The 22,473-nt window shown below is 35.0% G+C and overlaps 1 protein-coding gene across 2 annotated transcripts in view; it reads right to left on the bottom strand.

Moving 5' to 3' along the window:
• Idh3b (isocitrate dehydrogenase [NAD] subunit beta, mitochondrial) overlaps positions 1 to 22,473 on the bottom strand; it is a 148,551-nt gene that overhangs the window by 15,438 nt on the left and 110,640 nt on the right. For both annotated transcript variants that reach the window (XM_090392734.1, XM_090392735.1), the window contains exon 6: positions 11,092 to 11,475. In XM_090392734.1, the coding sequence (XP_090248860.1) occupies positions 11,092 to 11,475 (384 nt within the window). The remainder of the gene's footprint in view (positions 1 to 11,091; positions 11,476 to 22,473) is intronic.

The raw sequence follows: 22,473 nt of genomic DNA, 5'->3' as shown, positions 1-22,473 counted from the left end.
ACTAAATTTTAATAAAATCAAAATTTTGTATATAAACTAGCAAGAGCCCATAGAAAGAGAAAGATCCTCATAATTATAGAAAGATCACTCCATTATCTGAATCATCAAATAGCAAAACCTCAGTCAACCAATAATTTCAAGGGTTAGCATGTCAAAGTAACTCTTAAACTACAGGATCATATATTCAAGCAACAGCTCTGCCACTAAATGACCAGCAGATTGATTCACTTTCTAAATGCAACTGGATAAAGATATCAGTGTATGAAGCATTTCCTTTCTGATTCAAGTAGGCCTGACTGAAAAAAAAAATTCATGTTCTGTTTTTCCCTCCCTTCTCTTCTCCATGTAGTGCGAGTGATACCCTTCAAGGCCATGACAAACATACTTAGAGACCTGTAAACTCCTCCATTTCGAGGAGCAGCAGCAGCAGTTAAAACAGTGGTGCCACAGTCTGACCACTAGTTGGTGTATGGGCCCAAACCTGTCAGTAACAAGTCAGGAGGCTTCCCATTCAACTGGTGCATAATCCAGCACTGCCACATACTCTGCTAGGTTGTGTCTGGAAAGGAAGTCTGAGTAGTGGTATGTGGGGACACTGTCGAGGCCAAGTGATGGCATGGAGACTGGTTTCTCTCTGTCATGTCCAGTGGCGGATTTAGGCACAGGCAGAGGAGGCGGCTACTTCGGGCCCCGCAAAGCGAGGGACCCTCCAGCCCACACTATATATATATTTTTTAGTAAAAATTTGAAAAACTAATATTCCATTTTGTTTCAATTTTGTCTTAATTCTTGGAACTACTGTCTGTACTGTTGTTTAATTGTAACTATATAATAAAATAAATTCTATTTTCATTTTTGTTTTCCAAATCGACCGCTTCAAATAAAGGCGGTATAAACGGTTAAGGAACCAATGAAATTAATGTAACCTTCAGTATCCTTTATCCTTTGTTGTAATTGTAATTATAAAATAACTGTTTTGAATATATGTGCATATTTAATATTTTAGCCATGAAACGAACATACTTATCTGGGGCAGAAAAAAGAAAAATTATTGCTCTCTCAAAAAACTCCTTGGAGATTTTTTTGACTTCATCTTCATCTAAATTTCAGAGCAACGAAGATCGTCAACCAACACGTGATGAATGAGACGAAAAAGGAGAAGATAGTCTAAAAAATGATAACATAATAGAAAACGCTGAATGAAATGAAGAAAATTCTGCGAAGGAAGAAGAAGATGCCAAATATGACAAAACAACCGACAATGCTGAACTTGAACGAGATGTGCAAGACACAGAGGAAAATGCCGAAGAAGAAAAAGAATGAGGTGCTGATGCAGATCAACATAAACAACCAGACTCCGATAATTTTCCAAAAGATATCGCTTTATGGCCATGCAAAATATCGGAGAAAATAGTAAATTACTTTATAAATAATAAACCGTGCAATATCGGAGACATAACACCTTTAAAAGTTGAATATAATGACAGAAATCAGACATGTTACTGAAATATTTCCAGTGTTCATTTTTACTGTGAAAAAGCAAATGGCACAAAAGAATATCGAGAATGGCTTATTTTTTCAGAAAGTAGCAAAATGATATACTGCTATGTTTGCAAACTTTTTACACGTTCTATTACTAAATTTAGTACAGAATACAATGATTGGAAAAATCTTAAACGCACAGTGAAAGAACATATTTCCTCAATGCTGATTTTTAAAAAAAGATTGTCAATAACAGGACGTATTGATTCTCATTTGATTAATATTGAATTCTCAGATTAATATTGAACAAAAATATTGGCAAGATGTTTTAAAAAGAATTGGTTGTAGCCACAGTAAAGTTGTTAGTAAGTTGGGTTTAGGATTTCGGGGGCACAGAGAAGATGAAAGTGTTGGTGGTGTTAACAAAAGAGGAAATTTTATAACTTGTACAGAATATTTATCAGAGTTTGATGAGTTTATTAAAAATCATTTAACAAGATATGATAATATCGGAAGTGGGAAGGTTAATTACTTATCTCATACGATATATGATGAATTTATTTCTTTAATGGGGACTGAAGTAAAGGAGAAATTAATTTTGGAAGTTAGAGAAGCTCTGTATTATTCGTTGATCATTGATTTCACACCTGATGTGAGCCATATAGACCAGTGAACTTATATAATGAGATATGTAAATGGTAAAGGAGATGTCCTGGAACGCTTTTTTTGGTTTTCTGCAATTAAATAACCATTATGCAAAAAATTTAGAGGAACTCGTTTTTAACAATTTAAATGCTCTATCTTTAGATATAAAAAATTGTCGTGGCCAAATATTCGACAATGCGGCAAATATGGCTGGCAAATATAATGATCTACAAGTAAGAATTAAGATGTTGAACGAATCAGCAATTTTCATTCCATGTTCCACTCACACACTTAACATTATTGGAAACTCTGCTGCTGAAGCTTGTTCAAAGGCTGTTTATTATTTTGATTTCGTACGGAACGCATATAATTTTTTTTCTAAATTTACGCAACAATGGAATTTACTTACAGACAGTTTTGCCGATACAAATTCCAAACATATTAAAAGAATCAGCGACACAAGATGGTCATCACGAGCTGATGCCATATCTGCTTTGTGATTAAATTATAAACATTAAAACTTCTTATCAAAATAGGCGAAAATGAACTTGAAAAACCAGATAATAGATAGCAAGCCAAAACACTGTCAAAATATTTTGATAAATACGAAATTGTAGTGTTAACAATATTATGGGATAGATTATTGCAAAGAATAAATAACACAAGTCTTTCACTTCAAGAAGTTCAAACACATTTGTTACAATGTGTAAAAACTTTTAAAATCTTTGCATAATTTTATAATGGATGTATAAAATGATTTTGAAACCATAGAACGACAAGCAAATCTATTAACTGATGAAACAAATTATGAAATAAACCGGATAAAGAAACAAAAAAGACATTTTGATGAATTAAATACAGCATCAAATAACACAAATGAGAATTCTAAGAGGTCGCAAATTATTAGTCATAGAAACTCATAATATGATTTGTGATAGATTGGGTACCGAAATTTCCACCAAAATTAATATGTATTCTAATGTGTTAAGTCATTTTCAATTATTTTTTGATCAATATGAGTAAAGACGACATAAACGATTGCATTTCTAAATTGGGAAATATATATAAGAATGATATGTATCTTGCCGATCTTGCCAATTCATTGGGGCAAGATCGACTATCAAATTTGTCACTGATGTATTGAAAATTCTGTATTACAAGAATTAGAATTTGATTTATTAATTGACAAATTTGCTGCTGCAAAAAGTAGAAAAGTGCCAGTATAATTTCATAAAATACTTATGTACAAAATACAGACTGTACCTGAATGTGATTATATTATCGAATTGTTCCTATAATATGTAATATACAATTAAAGTTATATTTATATGTATACAAAACATTTTATCATTTTTGTTGTGAAGTAATTATTGTTATGTATGTATGGGTATGCATTGTGCAATTATACATAAAATATTAAAAAAAAAAATGAAAATGAATTGTTTGTAACTTAATAATTTAAACGGCCCCAAAAATCGCAAACGCCTTGGGCCCCTTAATGCCTAAATCTGCCACTGGTCATGTCCAAGAGTTTATCTTCTCTCACTGCACCCCCCCCCCACTATATCCTTCCATCAAATGAAACCTATGAAGACACTCGCAGAAATAACAGTGACAAAAGCAAATCTCTCTTATAAGCTAATCCCATCAAAAAAGCTTCATCATAACCTGCCACAACATACAAACCATGATACAATCTCTTCACTAAAAACTCACTTTCACATCTACTTTACTAACATCCATAGCATTATCACCAACATATGACCTGGATGATCTAACTTTTAGAACACCCATGGTGCTAAATGCATGACCAGTTTATTAAGTTTCATCAGTGGGGATTAGAATTGAAAAAACACTTTTGCATTCTGGCATTTCTGTGATACCAAATAACTTTGAATATTTTTTTATTTATATAATTTTTAAATGTGAATATCACCCATGAACGGTTGTAGACCTCTTCTACTTTAGCAACAATGTGGGTGGACATAGGACGTTTTTCTGTTTTTTTGGAAACTCATGCACCAGACACCAAACAAGGCACTTTTCAAGACACTTTAGGCCTCCACTGAAGGGCAATAAAATTAATCTCCCACTTACAAATGACAGTAACAAATATCAGTGCCCATAGGATTCAAACTGATAGCCTGCTAGTTGGAGAAAGGATAAGTTAACTACTTGGCCAAAAAGGCTGACAAATTACCTGACCTTTTATGTTCTTGATCGCATTTACTAAATTTTGTCTAACAGACAAGCTTAGGCACTGAATGTTATTCATAACTTATTTTAATGGTATTAACAACAACAGATGAACTATTTCATAAAAAAAAAAAAGATGTTTATTGACTGGCTTATATTTTGCTGCATTTCAAATCAGCATCTGCAGAGTACAAAGTAGCATGTTGAAAGTTTTATTTTTCACTTGGTTAGACTATGATAAATTTAGTTTAATCCTTTATCCAAGTGTGAGCAAACAAAGTTTGCACCTGAAAGTATCTTCAGGACTTGGGTAAGATAGTACAACACCTGGCAACTCGTTGCAAAGGTGGAGCAAGTTAACATCACTCCTATCTCAGTATCTCCCATAATGCAAAACACATCTCCTTGTGGATATGTATAATGTTATGCATTAAGGGAAGGGCCACTACCCAGACTAGTTTCGACCTTTATTGAGGTCTCTTCAGTGGGAGCCAGGCCCAAGTGGAGATACCAGGCAGAAGCATTAGCAAGGTCATCTCTAGCTATAGGAGTTACCAAACGGTGTGCCACTGTTTTATACCTCAATAAAGGTCGAAACTAGTCTGGGTAGTGGCCCTTCCCTTAATGCATAACATTACACATATCCGCAAGGAGATGTGATTTGCATTATGGGAGATACTGAGATAGGAGTGATGTTAGCTTGCTCCACCTTTGCAACGAGTTGCCCGGTGTTGTACTACCTTACCCCAGAATGAAGATACTTTCAGGCACAAACTCTGTTTGCTCACACTTGGATAAAGGATTAAACTAAATTTATTATATTATACAAAGTAGCATGTATATGTGATAATGAGTAAGCAAAACAATTCAAATTATAACAGACACAAGATCAAAAGTCCTAATTTGGCACCCTTTAATTTTTTTAGAGTCAGCCATGGCTAAGAAGAATTCTTGTAACCTAAACAAATAGTTGCATTAATTTGCCAAAAATTTGGGAGACTGTTATCTTAAGATCGACTTCTACATGGCTGTTATTCTTTTTTTTACAACATTAGAGGGTGCCAAACTAGGACTTTAGATCTTTTGTCCATTACAATTTGAATTGTTTCACTTACTCATTATTGCTATCAACCACAGTTAAAATCTACAATAGGATGATACTCAATAGAATAGAACCTTACTTAACACCACTTTTAAGAAAAACTAAGCTGGATTTCTAAAAAAATTATGTACAATAGAACAGATGCACTGCATCGGAAGAATCATAGAAGGTTCATGTGATAAAAACTTACCACTCATTTTAACTTTTATAGACTTCAAAAAAGTCTTTGACTCCATTAATAGAGAAGCAATGTTTAAAATACTCAGGTTCTATGGTCTACCCTCAAAACTAATATAAGCAATCTCAGCACCTTAAAGATTACAATGTTACAGTAATCTTTAAAACAGAAACATCTGAATCATTTCCAGTGACAACAGGAGTCTTGCAAAGTGATGTACTAGCACTTTATTTGTTTTTAATATGCTTGGACTACATCTGCCGGACCATCAACACAGAAGATCTTGGTTTTAACATTAAAATATCCACCCACACCATGCAAATAACTGATCTTAGCTTTGCTGAAGATGTTGTACTTATTGATACAGAACCAACAAATGCACAAAAACATCTCAGTCTACTAGAGGCACAGGCTAAACTTATTGGTCTGCAGATCAACATCCAAAAGTCCAAGGTATTCTCAATAGGCTGTGAAAACTTTATACTTCATATCAACAATAAACCCTTAGAAAGAGTAAAGGACTTTCAATACCTTGGATCGTACATCAGCAATACAGAAAATGATATCAGAAAACGTAAACAGCTGCTGGCTCTAGTCTTCCATAACAAACTCTGCCCCATCTGGAAATCATCATTGGTATCATTAAAGGCAAAATTAAGACAATACCATGCAACCAGTAGATCCATTTTGTATGTTTCTCAAACCTGGACAATAAGCACCAAAAAAACTACAGATCTAATTAACTCCTTTGGAACTATGTCTCAGACTGACCCTTGGATACACCTGGATGGACTGCATCACTAACTCTGCTGTGCTAAATCTGGCTAAGCAAGAACCACTTGTCAGTATAGTAAAAAAACTAGAACTCAGACATCCTGAAGTCTTGCCCTTTTTTGGAATCCCTCATCCTGTATAAACCAGAAGATGGCAAATGCAGCAGAGGAAGACCATGCAAACAATTTTGGCAATACATATGTGAAACCGTCAGGGCTGAACTGACATCCATCTGACATCTACCAGGTAGCTCAAGATAGAAAGACTTGGAAGACCATAATTTGCAATATTTAATTTTTAATATAAATCTCTTTTCCCTTTTCACATGGTATCATATTGTGAATAAACTACGTACGTACTCATTATTACGTATGCATGTTGCTTTGGGCTCCGAAGATGTTGATTTGAAATTTAGTGAAATATAAGCCAGTTAATAAACATTTTTTTATGAAATAGTTCATCTGGTGTTGTTAATACCATTAAAATAAGGTAAATTACTAAATCCTGGTTTATACCCATATTCCTTATAACCTTCCACATGCCTTTATAGTATTTAAATGTTCTACAGTGTGCCTTAGATCTATAGCCATATGACTGATTAGATATGAAGTAACTCTAAACTCTATCTCAAATCTTGCTTTTACACTCTTCCTGGAATTATAGTCATTAAGTTGATTAAGCTGATATATGTAAGTTTACTGAAATTATTAATTATTATACTGTCCAGTGCCATTTTTTGATAGTGAACATGTATGATCTTATTTTTTCTTTCATTCATTAAACATATTCTCAACCAAGTTACATAACTGAAAAAAACAAAGTGGAAAGGATGACTGAAAAGGGAGGATGGATTATAACAATGGAATAGGAAATGAAATTAGTATACAGCAGAACTGGACCCCAAGGTTTATATTTGCTGCAGCTGGGGACAGGACTATTCTATACACTGGCGATGCATTGCTGTGTATAGAATAGTCCTGTTCCTAACACCTCTGGTACTACTGTGTTTATACAGTAGTACCAGAAGTGTTAGGAACAAGGGGTTAAAGAGGTGATAGTGTCAGCTGATCCAACAGCTGTTACATTAGTAACACATGACTGGAATACAAATGGAGGGGTAACATATATTGTTAACAGATATGCAGTACAGACTCTAAGGATTTCACTGTGAATGCGGTATCAACTTCATTCCATTTGGGAATAATGATCACACAGTCTTGAGCTGCCAGATTAGTCCCTCACAGTCAATTATCTGATCATAACAAGAAATCAATTTGCTGAATCGTCACTTATATGAGAACTGGAAAAGTGGAAACCACCGTATGTGGAATATCACAGAGGATAATGGTAGACCTAGAATGTGGCTTGGGTTGGTATTATAGAAACATGAACTTGAAGAGAAGGAGATCAGTGATGATCAGGAGTTGGTTAAGAAGAATCTGAAGATGGCAGTAGAAATTGTATAACTAAAAAGAAGAGGAATGGGGTTGCTTAAGGGCCAAAGTTAAATCCATGCAGAATTCACAAATTCACACTCCAAGCAAAAATCTAATCCTCACACCCTCGATACACCTCATCTAACCTGTCAACCAATTTCTGTAACCAGTATATCTTCAGTCTATCCTCATAAAGAGCATTCTGCAGATCTGCTACTATCTTGATCACATGCCTCTAAACCTTTCCCACCTTACAAGAAACTCAGGTGACAAATTGAGAAGCTTTTACAGTGAGCTGTAGACTCAAATACAGAAATATTATTTAAGAAAAAATGAAAGAATTTGTGAAAGAGAGCTAAACTGTTGAGTCTCAGTGACAAACTATGAAAGACACTGACCGATTCATTGAGAGAGGCATGTGATGAAGTTGTCTGCATGGATAGAAAAATCAAAATTCCATGGTGGATGAAACAAACTAATCAGGCAGTTCTGAAAAAGAAGAAAGCCTATCGAAAGTTCCTAGCAAGAGTTGACAGATTAACTAAGAAAATACAAAGAAAAATATAGTTGTTGAAAGTTTTTCCACTTAGTTATACTATAAATTAAAGATACCAAGAAATTATATACAGCTAATGCTTTTTTTACATGGCTTTTTTTTTTTTTACACGATTTAGAAATAAACAGTTTAGAAACAGAAGCAATTCTATTTTTACACAGTTCAAATGGCACTTATTTTTAAAATTTCTGTTAAAAAGGGTATTTCAATTATAATTATCATTTCCTAAAATGGTACATATGTACTTAAACTTGAATTTTGGGGAACCCTCCCTTGATGTTTTAAATATCAGGGATTACTCTATGCTACAGAACGTAGACAATTGTGGCGACAACAAAAAAACTAAATTCTGGTAATTATGATTCCCCGAAGTTAAGCCGAGCATAGCACCCTGGAAGCAGAAGGGTGCTATGCTGGTTCCTCGAAGTTAAGTTGATCAGTTACGGGAGGCAGGTATGTATAAAGCTGCTTGGAAGGATATGTGCTTTGCATTATGAGATACTAAGGCAAGTGACGTGAAGTTATAAGCTTCTATATACGAGTTGCCCCGGTCCTAAAAATAGTTCAAGCACAAACTTTTAAAGGATTAAATCAAGTATATAATTTCTTGATATCTTTAATTTATAGTATAACCAAGTGGAAAAACTTCCAACAACTATCTCTAATCCAGAGTATTTTAATAATAAGGTGTGACACCTTTTGGCAACTCGTATATGAAAATATGACTTGTCCATTACTTCAACCTTGGTATCGCCCCTGGGTCTGCCTCCCACTGATGAGACCTCAATAAAGGTCGAAACCTGTTGGAAGCTTGGGTGATGAATGGCAATGCTGTAGCCAATGAAGTTTTAACTGAGGCTCGGCTGTTGCTGTCGCCCAGGTCCTGGGGGGGGGGGGTAATGAATGGCAATGCTGTAGTCCATGAAGAAGTTAACTAAGGCACAGCTGTTGCTGTTACCCCTCAGATGGCAAATGAGCGGCTCTGCACGGTGATTGGGTGAGCCTGCCACAGAGTAGAGCCAACGCTGAGAGTTCTTCTCAGTGGCAAGGTGAGCCTGTTACTGAGGGGAACAATGCTTAGTTTTTGGAGTTTGACCTGTACTTGAACATTCAATAAAGGTCGAAACTGGTCTGGGTAGTGGCCCTTCCCTTAATGCATAGTATTATACATGTCTGCAAGGAGATGTACTTTGCATTATGGGAGATACTAAGACAAGGAGTGATTAGAGCTTGGTCCACCTTTACCACAAGTTGCCTCAGTCCTGAAGATACTTCAGGCACAAACTTTGTTTGCTTACACTTGGATAAAGGATAAAGCCTAGCCAAGGGAAAAAAAAAAAACTTCCAACATCAGGTAATTGTTCTTTGTATCTTAGAACCTATAGTAGAAATCAACTATAGTTCATCCTGATGGCTGACTCAAACCTCAAATGCAGTGCCTTCTGCTTCTCTAGCCTGCATAAACTCCTATGGTTTTTTGGCTGGATTTCAGCTTCATACAGTGTTCTCTTTCTCTCTCACTCTCCTTCTGAAAATAATATACCCTCAACATTCTATCCTATTAACTATACCATCATCTGTCAACCATGTCTCACTAATACCATTAACTTTTGGCCAAGAATTAATTGATGATGCTAAAAACTCTTCTATATTGTTCTAGATGCTCCTTGCATTAGTATACATAAAGTGAAGTACTCCTTTGGGGGTTACAATTATAGTTCGTATTGACTATCCCATTTAAACTCATTACCTGAAGGACATTTTTGATCATTTTGACACATGTTCCAGTGGTGCCAGCACATGCTCAACTGCATCCTTCCTAACAGCTCTAGTTTCTTGATTTTGCACTTCAATTTTACATTCAGACAACTCTGCCTGAAGTTGATTACTCTGAGTAGTGATCACTTCAGCCAGTCTCAAGCCTGGATGAAGGAGGAGGGTTGGATGGCAACCCAATCACATAAAAAATTTGATGCTATGAAACTGATACAAACAAAACCTCTGAACAGTACTCAATGGCAACTGACCTGGAATGGAAAAAAGGATATGATTGGATTACGAAATAGACAGAAAAATAAGAATAAAATTTCTATAACTTGTTTTTGTCACATTTGTGCACATATACTCTTTTACTCCTACCTCTTTGCTCTCACTCTTTGGACATGACCTGCACTTCTGGTTCCACACTCAACTCTCCCCCACACACACACTTCCTCGCCAAGCTTGCTTTCAATTCACAGTCCACTCACCTCAATAACGAGGTGTGCATTTCACAGATATTATATTACACCTCACAAAACTTTCAAGTTAAATTCTTTGAACAAAGAAAACTTGGGCACTATTGCTTACCATACACTGGAGCTATGGCTGCATTACGAAACATACAATATGGAACAATGTCAATATATTAGTAAGTCTGAGATTATACTAAATTGAACTAAATTTATATCTAAATCAAGCCTAACACAATTATAAAAAAATATTACTAGCAATTTCTTTTTTTCTTTAATATCTTTGAAGAGTACTCTAATCAAGAATTTCCATGTTACCTATTGGTCAACTCTAAAACTAATCAACCTGAAGAAACTGTCTTCTGTTGCTCATAGAATTCAAACTAATTCCTTCATAAACAATTAGTATATGTTCAGCATAAGTGAGCAACAGACACAAATATGAGTATGAAAATATTAATTCACTTAAGTAGACTGAAATTCTTACTTACAGGTTCAAAAATTACACAATCAGAACTAAAGCTGGCCCCAGGAACAACCCCAGCACCGCCAACAAGACCCGAAGCTAGATTGTCAACAATGTTACCATATAAATTGGGCATTACCATTACATCAAAGCGTTGTGGGTTAGCTACTAACTGCATACAGCAGTTGTCAATAATCATAGATTCAAAGTTAATTTTAGGATATAACTGTGCTACTTCTTCACAGCAACGAAGAAACAATCCATCACCAAGTTTCATGATGTTTGCCTTATGTACAGCTGTAACTTTTTTACGACCACACTTTGTTGCATAGTCAAATGCAAACTTTGCAATTCTTTGCGATTTGTCTTTAGTAACAATCTTAAGACATTCTATAACTCCAGGAACACTCTGAAAAAAAAAATGAAAAAAAAAAATTAATATTATATATATATATATATATATGTATAAACAGGTAACAAACATAATTATTTAGAAGCCAAAGAGGTCAGTGCAATTCATAAACATTCACAAATTAAAATTAAATTAAGAAACACCTACATATAGCTGTAATTAAAATAAATTACAGCTATATTACCATTTATTTAAATAATAAAATTATTTAAATAAATGGTAATATATTTCTTGCATATTATTTTAAATTGGCATATTCATATTAAGGACCATTAATTTCCTTATTTTATTTAGAACTCAGAACTACAGTGGTTAGCTTATTAGAGATATCCACATGACATACTAACTATAAACTGTCAAAAGCTTTGATACTCCAGGAAATCAAAAAATCATTCATAAGATTCAAAAAAACTCCACGGGTATACCAATCAGATAGATATGAATTCTTGCATTATCATTAGATTTGCAGGCAGTGAGATGTTTAACAGAACTGAGGTATTGTATTTTCAGGGAGTATAGAAAGAACAGGAGAGGAGGTGGAGTATTGCTGATGATCGCTGCAGAATTACAACCAACAAAGTTAGAAGTTAAAGAGGATATCAGGTCTGAGGGTTCATTTGAGACTATATGGTGTGAGATAGAAGCAAATAGGACAAACTATGTTGTTGGGTGCTGCTACAGACCAGGGAGTCCAAAGGAAGATGTAGATGCCATGTATTAGCAAATCAGCACAGTGAGTGTAGGCCAAACAAGTATGGGAGACTTTAACTATGAGGACATTGATTCTTCTTCTCTTCTTCTTCTCTCTTTCATCATCTACTATGTGGATGATGATGAGGCCGAATGAACTCTTTCCACTCTGTCTGTCCCGGGAGACTTCAAACAATTCTGTCCAGTTTGGTGTCGCTTGTTGTGATTTGGTTTTCATGTCCTCTTTTATTATGTCTATCCATCTAATTCTGGGCCGTCCTTTGGATCTTTTACCTTCCATCATTGTATGCAGGGCTTTAGATGGTAGTTTTCTGTTCCTATTTTGGTCACATGGTCAAACCACCGCAGTCTTCTTTCTTGGATTTTGTCTATTATTGTTATTTCTTGTTTCAGTTGTTTCCTTATGTCTTCATTTCTTAGTCTATCCAGCAGAGATACTCCAAGTAATCTTCTTAGCCAATTCATTTCAGTAATTAATAATTTTTTCGCTTCAACCTGAACATTGATTAGAGGGAGGGGACATTGATTGGAGAGAGGAAAAGTGGCATATCAAGATGGAAGTGGGATTTATACATACTAATGGCATCAGATAATATATAATAATAATAATATAATACAACTAGGTTCAGAACTATATAAATATGCAGGAACAAAATTCAAACAAAGACTCTTATTATTTTTAAATAAAATGTATTCAATTGGTATTCCCCCGATAGAATGGAAAAAAAGCAATTGTGATTCTTATCTTTAAAAAAGGTAATAGAGATGACCCTAAAAACAATAGAGGCATCAGTATACTACATTCCTGTTACAAAATATATAGCAGAATCTTAACTAGCAAACTAATGAAATATTCCAAAAACTTTATTTTAGAAGTACAGAATAGATTTAGAAAAGGACGATGATGTATAGACCAGGCCTTTTTGCCTAAAATTAATAATAGAGTGATTATTAATTTTATTATTTTATTAATAGAGTGAATAATAATTGACTTTGAAAAAGCATTTGATAAAGTTAAAAGAAACACATTATTTAACATATTAAAAGAAAGACAAATACCAAATAGTATCCTAAAAGCTATCACAAGTATATATGAAAATAATCAAATACAAATAAGATTAAATCACGAGCTATCATATACAAGAGAGATAAACCAAGGGGTTTGACAGGGATGTCCCCCTCTCAGCAACTCTTTTTAATATCTACTTAAATGAAATAATAATAAAATGGAATAAAAATTTACATCAAGGAATTAAACTTTCTCCTACAGTAAACTTAAACACTCTCATCTTTGCCGACCAAATAATAATTACAAATTCTGAAGATAAACTACAGAAAGCTATTTTAGATCTAAATGAGATATCCAAAGATTATGGTATGATAATATCAACGGAAAAATTATTATTATTATTATTATTAAACAAGACCTCATGGAGTCAAAGACTCATCTAGGAGGTCATTTTATCTCACACACATCTCATCATACCGCGTCTTAAACACATTCAAACTCCTTGCAGACACCACACGCTCAGGCAAGGCATTCCAATCATTCACAACTCTGCACAAAAAAAAAACTGCCTCTCACTCCTCTACTCACACCCTCTTTATACAGTTTCCAGGGATGACCTCTGGTTCTCCCCTGATCTCCCACTATTCTCTGTAGAACTTCTCCACCATTGATCCTATAACAACGAAGTGGCACAATCTTGCCCTCCTTCCACTCCTTAGGAACTTGACCGAGTGCAAGACTCATATTAAAAAAAAAATATGTCAAGGCAAGGGTCAACTCTCTGGCACATTCCTTCAGAATACGCGGTGATATATTATCAAGTCCCACAGCCTTATTTACATCTAGTTTACTCAACTCCCCAAACACCTCTTACTCACTTACAGTCAGTCTCTCCTCCCCATCATCAACTGCTCTTAATCTCTCCATGAAGTCACATTCACAAGATTGACAGATCTTTATGAACTGCTCATTAAATATCTCCACCACACATTCTGCAACAGCTGTCTTTATACCATTTCCTCCAATCAATGTCATCCTTCCATAATCATTCTTTCTTTTGCTGGCTACATATCGAAAGAACTCCCTAGGATTCTTTTTAGCTTCATTAGCTAACTGCTGTTCATACCTCTCTTTAGCTACTCTCACCAACCAAGTCACCCTCCTTGCCTGGTCTTTGTAGACCTCATGAAATTGGTTACTTCCACTTCTCTTATGCTGCCTCCACAATGCCCTTTTTCTCTGTATTGCATGCTTAATCTCTTTATTCATCCATCTCACACCTACCTTATTTAACCTTCTCACCCGTGGTATACATTTAGACATTGCATCCACTAAATATTTTTTGGAAATCCCCCAAGCTGCATTGATCTCTTTTCCAGCTAACTCCTCATTCCATGCTACACCTGAAAATAAACAACTATGACCTTTAAAGGACAAGATCCAGCAAGAACTAAAATAGTAATAGATACAAGATCTTAGAACAGGTGAATTCATTTAACTACCTAGGATGTACGATCACACATGAAAATGAAAAAGATATAAACGTAAAAATTGCAAAATATTTTAAAATAACAGGTGTAATTAACTCTATATTTAAACCAAACCTAGTTCAAAAACAAACCAGACTAAAAGTATACAATACATTAGCCCTACCAGTCTTAATGTATGGAAGCAAAATCTGGACAATAAAACAAAAAGACAAACAAAGATTAACAACAGCAGAAATGAAGTTTATGAAAAAAACTGCAAAGTATACCCTATTTGATCACAAAAGAAATGAAGAAATTATGAAAGAATTAAACCAAAAACCAGTAATAGAAAAAATTAAAAAATATAAACATAAATGAATGGAACACAAAGAATGAAAACAGAAAGATTACCAAAACAAGTCTTAAAGTACAAGCCATTAGGAAAAAGAAAACCAGGACGTCCTCTTAAACGATTCAATGATGACTTCTAAGGCCAGAACAGGCCATGCTAGGTCTAAATCCTTGATATGCATGATAATGAATACTATAATAAATGGCATCGGATAATAGCATCAGAAGATGTATCCATAACCAAGGTAGACACTCTACCTCCAATTGGGAAGAGTGACTGTGCAGTCTTGTTCTGGAAAGTTGCCAAACATGTAGAATTCTCTGTCAAGAAGGGGGTTCAGGTTTGACAGACTTAGAAGTCATCATCTTGGAGCAATGCGATTGCTTGAGAAGTTCCAAGGAAAGAGTGTCAGTAGTGCATGGGAAGTGGTCAGAGATTGTTTCAGAGAAGCAGCATCAGACTGCATACCCAAGGTCAGGAGAATAAACCAAGTGAGAATTAAGTGGATGAGTAGAGAGATATAAAGCAAGAGCTGCAAAAAAAAAAAACTGTGGAAGCAATATAAAGAAAAAGGTGATCAGCATACTCATGACCTGTACAAAGTACAAGCAAGAATAGCAACTAGTTTGGTAAGAAAGGCTAAACAAGAATGGGAACAAATTAGTTAAGAAGGACAAAGTAAATGCAAAAGAGTGTTTTCATTATGTAGCAATTAAGAGGAAAAATGACTATGGTAGAATGACTTTAGACAATACTCATGGTAAAAAGGTGACTGAACCAAAAGAAATAGTTGAGTTGCTGAGTGATCATTTTGCAATGATGTATCATTGAGGTGGGGATTTTTACAGTTGCTGATGTTACAGAGATGCATATCAACATTGAGGTAGATGAACAGGAGAAGATCAGCATATTAAAAAATATGAATCTGGACCTGGCTGTGAGACTGATTGGCATATCAGCCTTTTCTCTTTCCATGGTGAACTGAATGCATGGGTGAAGGCTATTGATCTGTTGTAGGAAAGTGGTAAGTTAATTTTCAGAATGAGGCTAAACAGCAAAGATATGATCAACATAATGAAACCAATGAGAGGGTTGGGAATGAGGACAAGGTATCTTCCAGATGGTTCAAAAAAATAGTTTGCCAAAGATGGAGACAGAGATTACCCATGGTAGCCCTCTGTCTCCATCTTTGAACCTTCAACTTGTCTGTAAATCTTGTTTTTCCAGCTGAAATATCCTGATTCTACAACAAATTCAAAAATCTTTGCAATAACAGGAGGGATAATCATCATATAGTAAATTAACAGTGTCAGATAATGGAATGTTGGTAAAAAGGGAAACAATGTCATAGCTGACTAACAAATCCAACTATTGTAGTTGAATATCTTTGATTTTCTCAAAAAAATGTGTGGAATTATATATTATATATTTAGTTTAATCCTTTATCCAAGTATAAGCAAACAAAGTTTGTGCCTGAAGTTTCTTCAGGACTGGACAACTTGTGGTAAAGGATATAAGTTCTGATCACTTGTCTTAGTATCTCCCATAATGCAAAACACATCTCCTTGCGGATATGTGTAATGCTATGCATTAAGGGAAGGGCCACTACCCAGACTGGTTTCGACCTTTATTGAAGTCTCATCAGTAGGAGCCAGATCCAGAGAAGTCATATTTACCTATATGAGTTGTCAAAAGGTGTCACACCTTATTATTAAATTACTCTGGATTAGAGAAAGATGTTGGAAGTTTTTTTCACTTGGTTAGACTATAAATTCTATATTTAGTTTAATTCTTTATCCAAGTGTAAGCAAACAAAGTTTGTTTGCTTACACTTGGATAAAGGATTAAACTAAATATAGAATTTATAGTCTAACCAAGTGAAAAATCTTCCAACAATGTGTGGAATTACTGATGAATGATCTAGATTGTCCAGTATGGGCAGTTAATAAACATGACAGAAATTTAGCAATTCTACAGGTTAGGAAGAGTCAATACAATTCACAATGGATCTTACTGGATAACCTTCTTTATGAATTTTTGGGAGGCCATATAAATGAGGAGAGTGCGCAACTTGTCCAAAGTATTTTGATCCCAACTAACAACTTCATAAGCAGCTTATTTAATCGTTTAATTTGTGTTTTTGCAGGGTTATAACTAATTTCTTTTCTCGATAGGTGGAGGTATTCCGTAAAAGGCAGTCATGCAGGAACAGTTTTTAATTGGACAAATAAAAAAAAATGGGAGTACCTTGTATTCCCATTTTTTTTTATTTGTTTGTTTCTACACACTGATGATGTACTGTTATTTTCAGTATGAAATATCTGTACTTTCATTTCATTAAAGTTAATTACTGTGGTTATCATGTAATTTATTATTTATAGCCCATTTAATACATTGGAAGTGGTTGTTAAAGTACTGGAAAAGCTGGTGAAAGTAAAATACAACACTGGGTAGATAGGGATGTTGGTAAATAATAAAAATAGGGATGTTGTAAAAGGGTAGGTCTTGTCTTAGTAACTTATTCACATTTTATAATAAAATGAATTGTTAAAATGAATGATACTGCTTGATTTTGCCAAGACATTTGACAGAACACCATATGCAAAAATTTTACAAAAACTGGAGAGGATGGGAATGGATATGAGGCTAGCAGCAAGGATAAAGGGATGACTGATGGACAGACACCAGAGAGTAGAAAATGGTGAAGTGAAGTCTAGGAGAATGATGGTGACTAGTGGAGTACCTCTGGGTTTGGGTACTAGGGCCACTATCAATTACATAGGGAAAGATTTAAGAGGGGTTATTCAGTTGTTTGCAGATGATGCAAAACTGGGGAGAGCAATAGTTGATAAAGGTGATGTACATATCTAGCAGGATGATTTAAAAAAAATCATTATCCTTTGTGGGCAAAGGATAATGATTGTCAATTTAATGTTGAAAAATGTAAAGTTATGCACTTCAGGTTGAAAAGGTTGTATATGGTGTATCATACGGATGGTATTGGTTTGCAGGAAATTGGGGATAACGACAGACAAAGGGTTGAAGTTCAGAGAGGATATTGAAAAAGTTCGTAAAATAGCTCAACGAATTACTTGGATGTTTAAAAAAACAACAATTACTTGTTAAGGAAGTTATCATTCCTCTTTATAAGGCTATGATTTGGCCATATCTTGACTACTGCACAAAGAGAGGATATTGGAAAAGTTGGTAAAATAGCTCAACAGATTACTTGGATGTTGAAAAACATGCTAACAATTACATGTTAAGGAAGATAAAGAAGTCACCATTCCTCTTTATAAAGCTATGATTTGGCCACATTTTGACTACTGCACATAGATTTGGTCACTTGGCTTGGGGATCAGGAGGTGGTTGAAAGATTCAGAGACGAGTGACCAAGATGGTGACAAGTCTGTGAAATACTCCATATGAGGATAGGTTGAAGGTTTGTGGGTTACAAAGTTTAGTTGATTGGCGGAAAAGAGGGGACATGATACAAACTTTTAAGATATTGTAGGAATTTTATAAAATTGATGCAAGTGAAAATTTTCAACATATGACAAATAGAGAACTAGGGGCAATATGTGGAAGTTGTGTAAGAATGTAGTTAGTGGTGGTGTGTGGAGCAGATTTTTTTGCATGGAGACTAGTAAGCGAGTGGAATGGAGTACCAGAATTGGTTGTGAGTTCCGTGATGGTGAATGGATTTAAGGATAGGTAGGATAGGATTTGTGTGTATGATGGTTGATTTGGGTCTCTCGTGATGAGTCTCTAGACTCCATGGAGATGCCGTAAATAATAATAATAATAATATTAATAATCGGTCATTAATATAAACTGATAATCATGTTCATAAAGTATTTCATGGTATAAACAACACCACAGGAATAAAATAAATAATTTCTTTATTAAGTGGCTAATATTCTGCTGGATTTCAACCAGCATCTTTGGAATACAAATTACATTTATTATAAAGCACAAAGGTGGCTTTATCTCTGGAGGTTGCTGAAGAAGCTCAGAAATGGAGGGAAGAGTGCTGAAAAGGAATTAGAGATGATAGAGGTGACATGAAAACTGAAGAGAAAGATATCCTTGATGTATAGAGAAATTATTTCGAAAAATTGCTAAATGAAACAATTAGTGACAGCACAGTGGTAAAAAACACTGACTAGGCATGCAATCAGGAATACATATCTATACTTGAAGTAAAAAAAGCCATCAAAAGCCTGAAATATGGAAAAGCAGCTGGAGTAGATGACATTCAACCAGAAATGATCAAGTATGGAGGTATAAAAGTCTCACAGTGGCTGCACCACATAGTTCAGAAGGCCTGTACAGAGGGATGAATTCCAGATGATTGGAACAGAGCTCTCATAGTACCCATATATAAAAAGGGAAATAAAACTAAATGTGAGAATTACAGAGGTATTTCTCTACTGAGTATTCCTGGTAAGATTTATGCAAGTATACTTGAGAAATGGTTGAAAAGAACAACCATTTCAATCAGGCCAAATAGAGGCTGTCAGGATCAGATTTTCACTTTATGACAAATAGTTGAGAAATCGCTGGAATATAACAAAGATCTGTATTTAAGTTTTGTACAAATGGAAAAGGCATATGACAAGGTGTCAAGAGAGAGAGAGAGAGAGAGAGAGAGAGAGAGAGAGAGAGAGAGAGAGAAGCTATTCAAAACCCTACAGTTGTATGGTGTCAATAGGGAATTATATCAAGCAATATTTAGTCTTTATCTGAGTTGTAAGTCAGCAGTTAGAATTGAAGGAAGTACAGGAAGATGATTTAATGTTAAATCTGGTGTCAGACAAGGATGTACATTATCCCCTCTGTTATTCATTATCTATATGGATCACATTATGAAGGAAAGTGGTAAAAAAACCTGATATCAAAATTGGAGATGTTAATCTTAGCTCTTTGCTTTATGTGGATGATGTTATACTTCTAAATAAATCTGCTACAAATCTCCAAGATTCTCTGACTAAATTGAATAACTTTAAGGCCAGCATTGAAAATATCAACTGCATTGTGAATGGAGAATCTATAGAACAAGTAAAACATTTCAGCTATTTAGGCATGATTTTTAGTAAACATGGTAAATTAAATATGGAAATAGACAACAGAATCAACAAAGCTCGTATGGCAGGAAGTCAATTGAATAAATTTATATGGAATAAGAGAGAAATTAGTCAGAACACTAATTAGCTGTATACAAGACAGTGTTCAAACCAATTTTAACTTATGGATCTAACAGCTGGGTTCGAAATAAAATACTTGACCTAAGACTAGAGACCACAGATGTGAGAGTTCTGAGAAAGATTAGAGGCGTGAACAGATGGCATCAATGGCAATATCATATTAAAAATGAGGATATTAGGAAAGAACTTGACATTGTTAGCATCCAGGAATGCATTAGCAGAGCTAATCTCAGGTGGTATAATCACTTAAACAGAATGGGAGAGGTAAGATTAGCAAAACGAATGTTCTCTGCTAGGCTAGTGAACATTAATTTTCCTTCGCAGCTATGGTTTGAAGTACTTCTGCAACAACTTAGCAAAAAAATAAATGTCCTATTATGGTCATGGAGTTAGATTAAAGGAAGTTCATCAGAGAAGTCAGGATAAATGTGGTCTTAGAATACTCTTTCCCAGATCTTGTATATTAATACAACATACCGAAGTTAGAGAATTTTGGTTTGGTTAAGGGTTTAGCCGTTCAAGGACAACCAAGGTCACAGTGCATGGATATGGATATGATCTATATACAGTGATAAATAGTGATGTTCGGTAAAAATTTAAAATTAAAAGAAACACTTGATGAATTGGATAAAATCTCCCCGAGTGTATAGACCTCAGAAGGATTATGAATATTGCTAAAATAGTAACTGCACTTGTTGATGAAACAAGGTAATTCAACTAAAATGTGAATGACAGTAAATCTGGCACCACAGAACTCGCACATGGGCATATCATCACTCCTCAATAGGAAGGAGTGCGTAAGATGACTATGACCTATGCAGAGCTGAGCAAGAACAACTTCCTCTTTATGGTCTCTGCACAGACTGCACAACCATAATTTAATTTTAGTCTTGATTTTATTTGATGGAACTTGCTGTTGGTTTCTCTATTCCATGATGACTGCCAATGGAATAAATGTTATAATCAGACAGGCTGATGGTGGAAGCTTGACAAAAAAAAAGCTGACTGAGCTGGTATTTGCAGCATCATTTCCATAAATTTAAATGGCTTTGGATCTAACAGAGATGCATGTCCAAATTAACTTCCTTAACTGAGAGAATGTGTTAGATATGAGAGAGCTCAGATTTATATGCAGTTTTAGACTTCTTATTTAAAAGTGCATATATAATGCACTTTTAGCAGCATTGCAATCTTATGTAGTTTAAGTCAAGCTCTGTGACATACAGCTCATCAGTAAAGTTGTCAGATTCTAGTGGAATAGGAACAGATATTATGCTCAGAGGACAGACGATAATCCCACTAGGACTCCTGATTTTGGACCATCTGCATAAAACAGGCACAAAATCAGCCATCATGTCATTCTATGGAATTGAAAGAATTGCTGGTAGACAATAAGACAAGTGCAAAATTTGGGTAGCTTCAGAAAGAAAAGCTATATATTACCTTCATAATGGTAATATATATATGAAGGCCACAGTGAAAGTGTATTAGCAATGTCTGTGCTATGTTGTCTATCCCAGTATAAAGCGTGTAAGAGAGTTTTTATTTACAAACCAGCTGTTGAAGTCAGAGTGACTAGGATGGTTCATTTGCCTCAACGTAAAGACTAGAGATTACTGAAGTTTGAAATGCTCCAGTAGTAATTCTTTTGGCTTGATGGTGGATACAGTCTGCCAGCATTATGTATGAATGCGTGTGTGTCCTCTAGCAGATGCATAGTATAAATAGAGCAAAGAACATCCATCAGCAGATGAAAGAGAGAAGTGAAAGATAGAGTATAAAGGATTTCATCACTTTATGGCATTTATCTCAACTGGCACATGTGGGAGAGGACACAAAGTTTCTTTTCAAACATGAGTCTCAAAAGCTTGGCTTCTGGTGCAACTGGGATTAAAGTTTGCTCTGGTCTGAGTTCTGGATAGGGATGAAGATCACATCTGCTGCAAAAATGCACCAGACTGTCTTCTGCTGAACCTATTTGCAAGCTTCCATTTTAAAAGATGGTAAACTCATCTATGCAGAGGGCATTACTTACTTGAGGGAAGTTGTTCAGTTACTTTGATTGCAACAAGTGTGATACCCTCCTCTTGGATACACAGTTGAGAGAGAGAGAGTGTGGTTCCCATTCAGGAGGCATGGTTGGATAAAAAAAATCTTGATAAAAAGAGAGTAGTTTCCTCTGAGACCAAAACTGTGCGAGTCTTTCAATATTTCAAATCTCCAAGCAGTGTCTTATATTTTTTCAAT

This window comes from Typopeltis vanoorti, chromosome 5, assembly GCF_054136105.1.
Source record: "Typopeltis vanoorti isolate ZY-2024b chromosome 5, IOZ_Tvanoo_1.0, whole genome shotgun sequence".
Lineage (NCBI taxonomy): Eukaryota > Metazoa > Arthropoda > Arachnida > Uropygi > Thelyphonidae > Typopeltis > Typopeltis vanoorti.
Note: the sequence above shows the minus strand (reverse complement) of the source record. Positions and strands in the feature narration are given on the sequence as shown.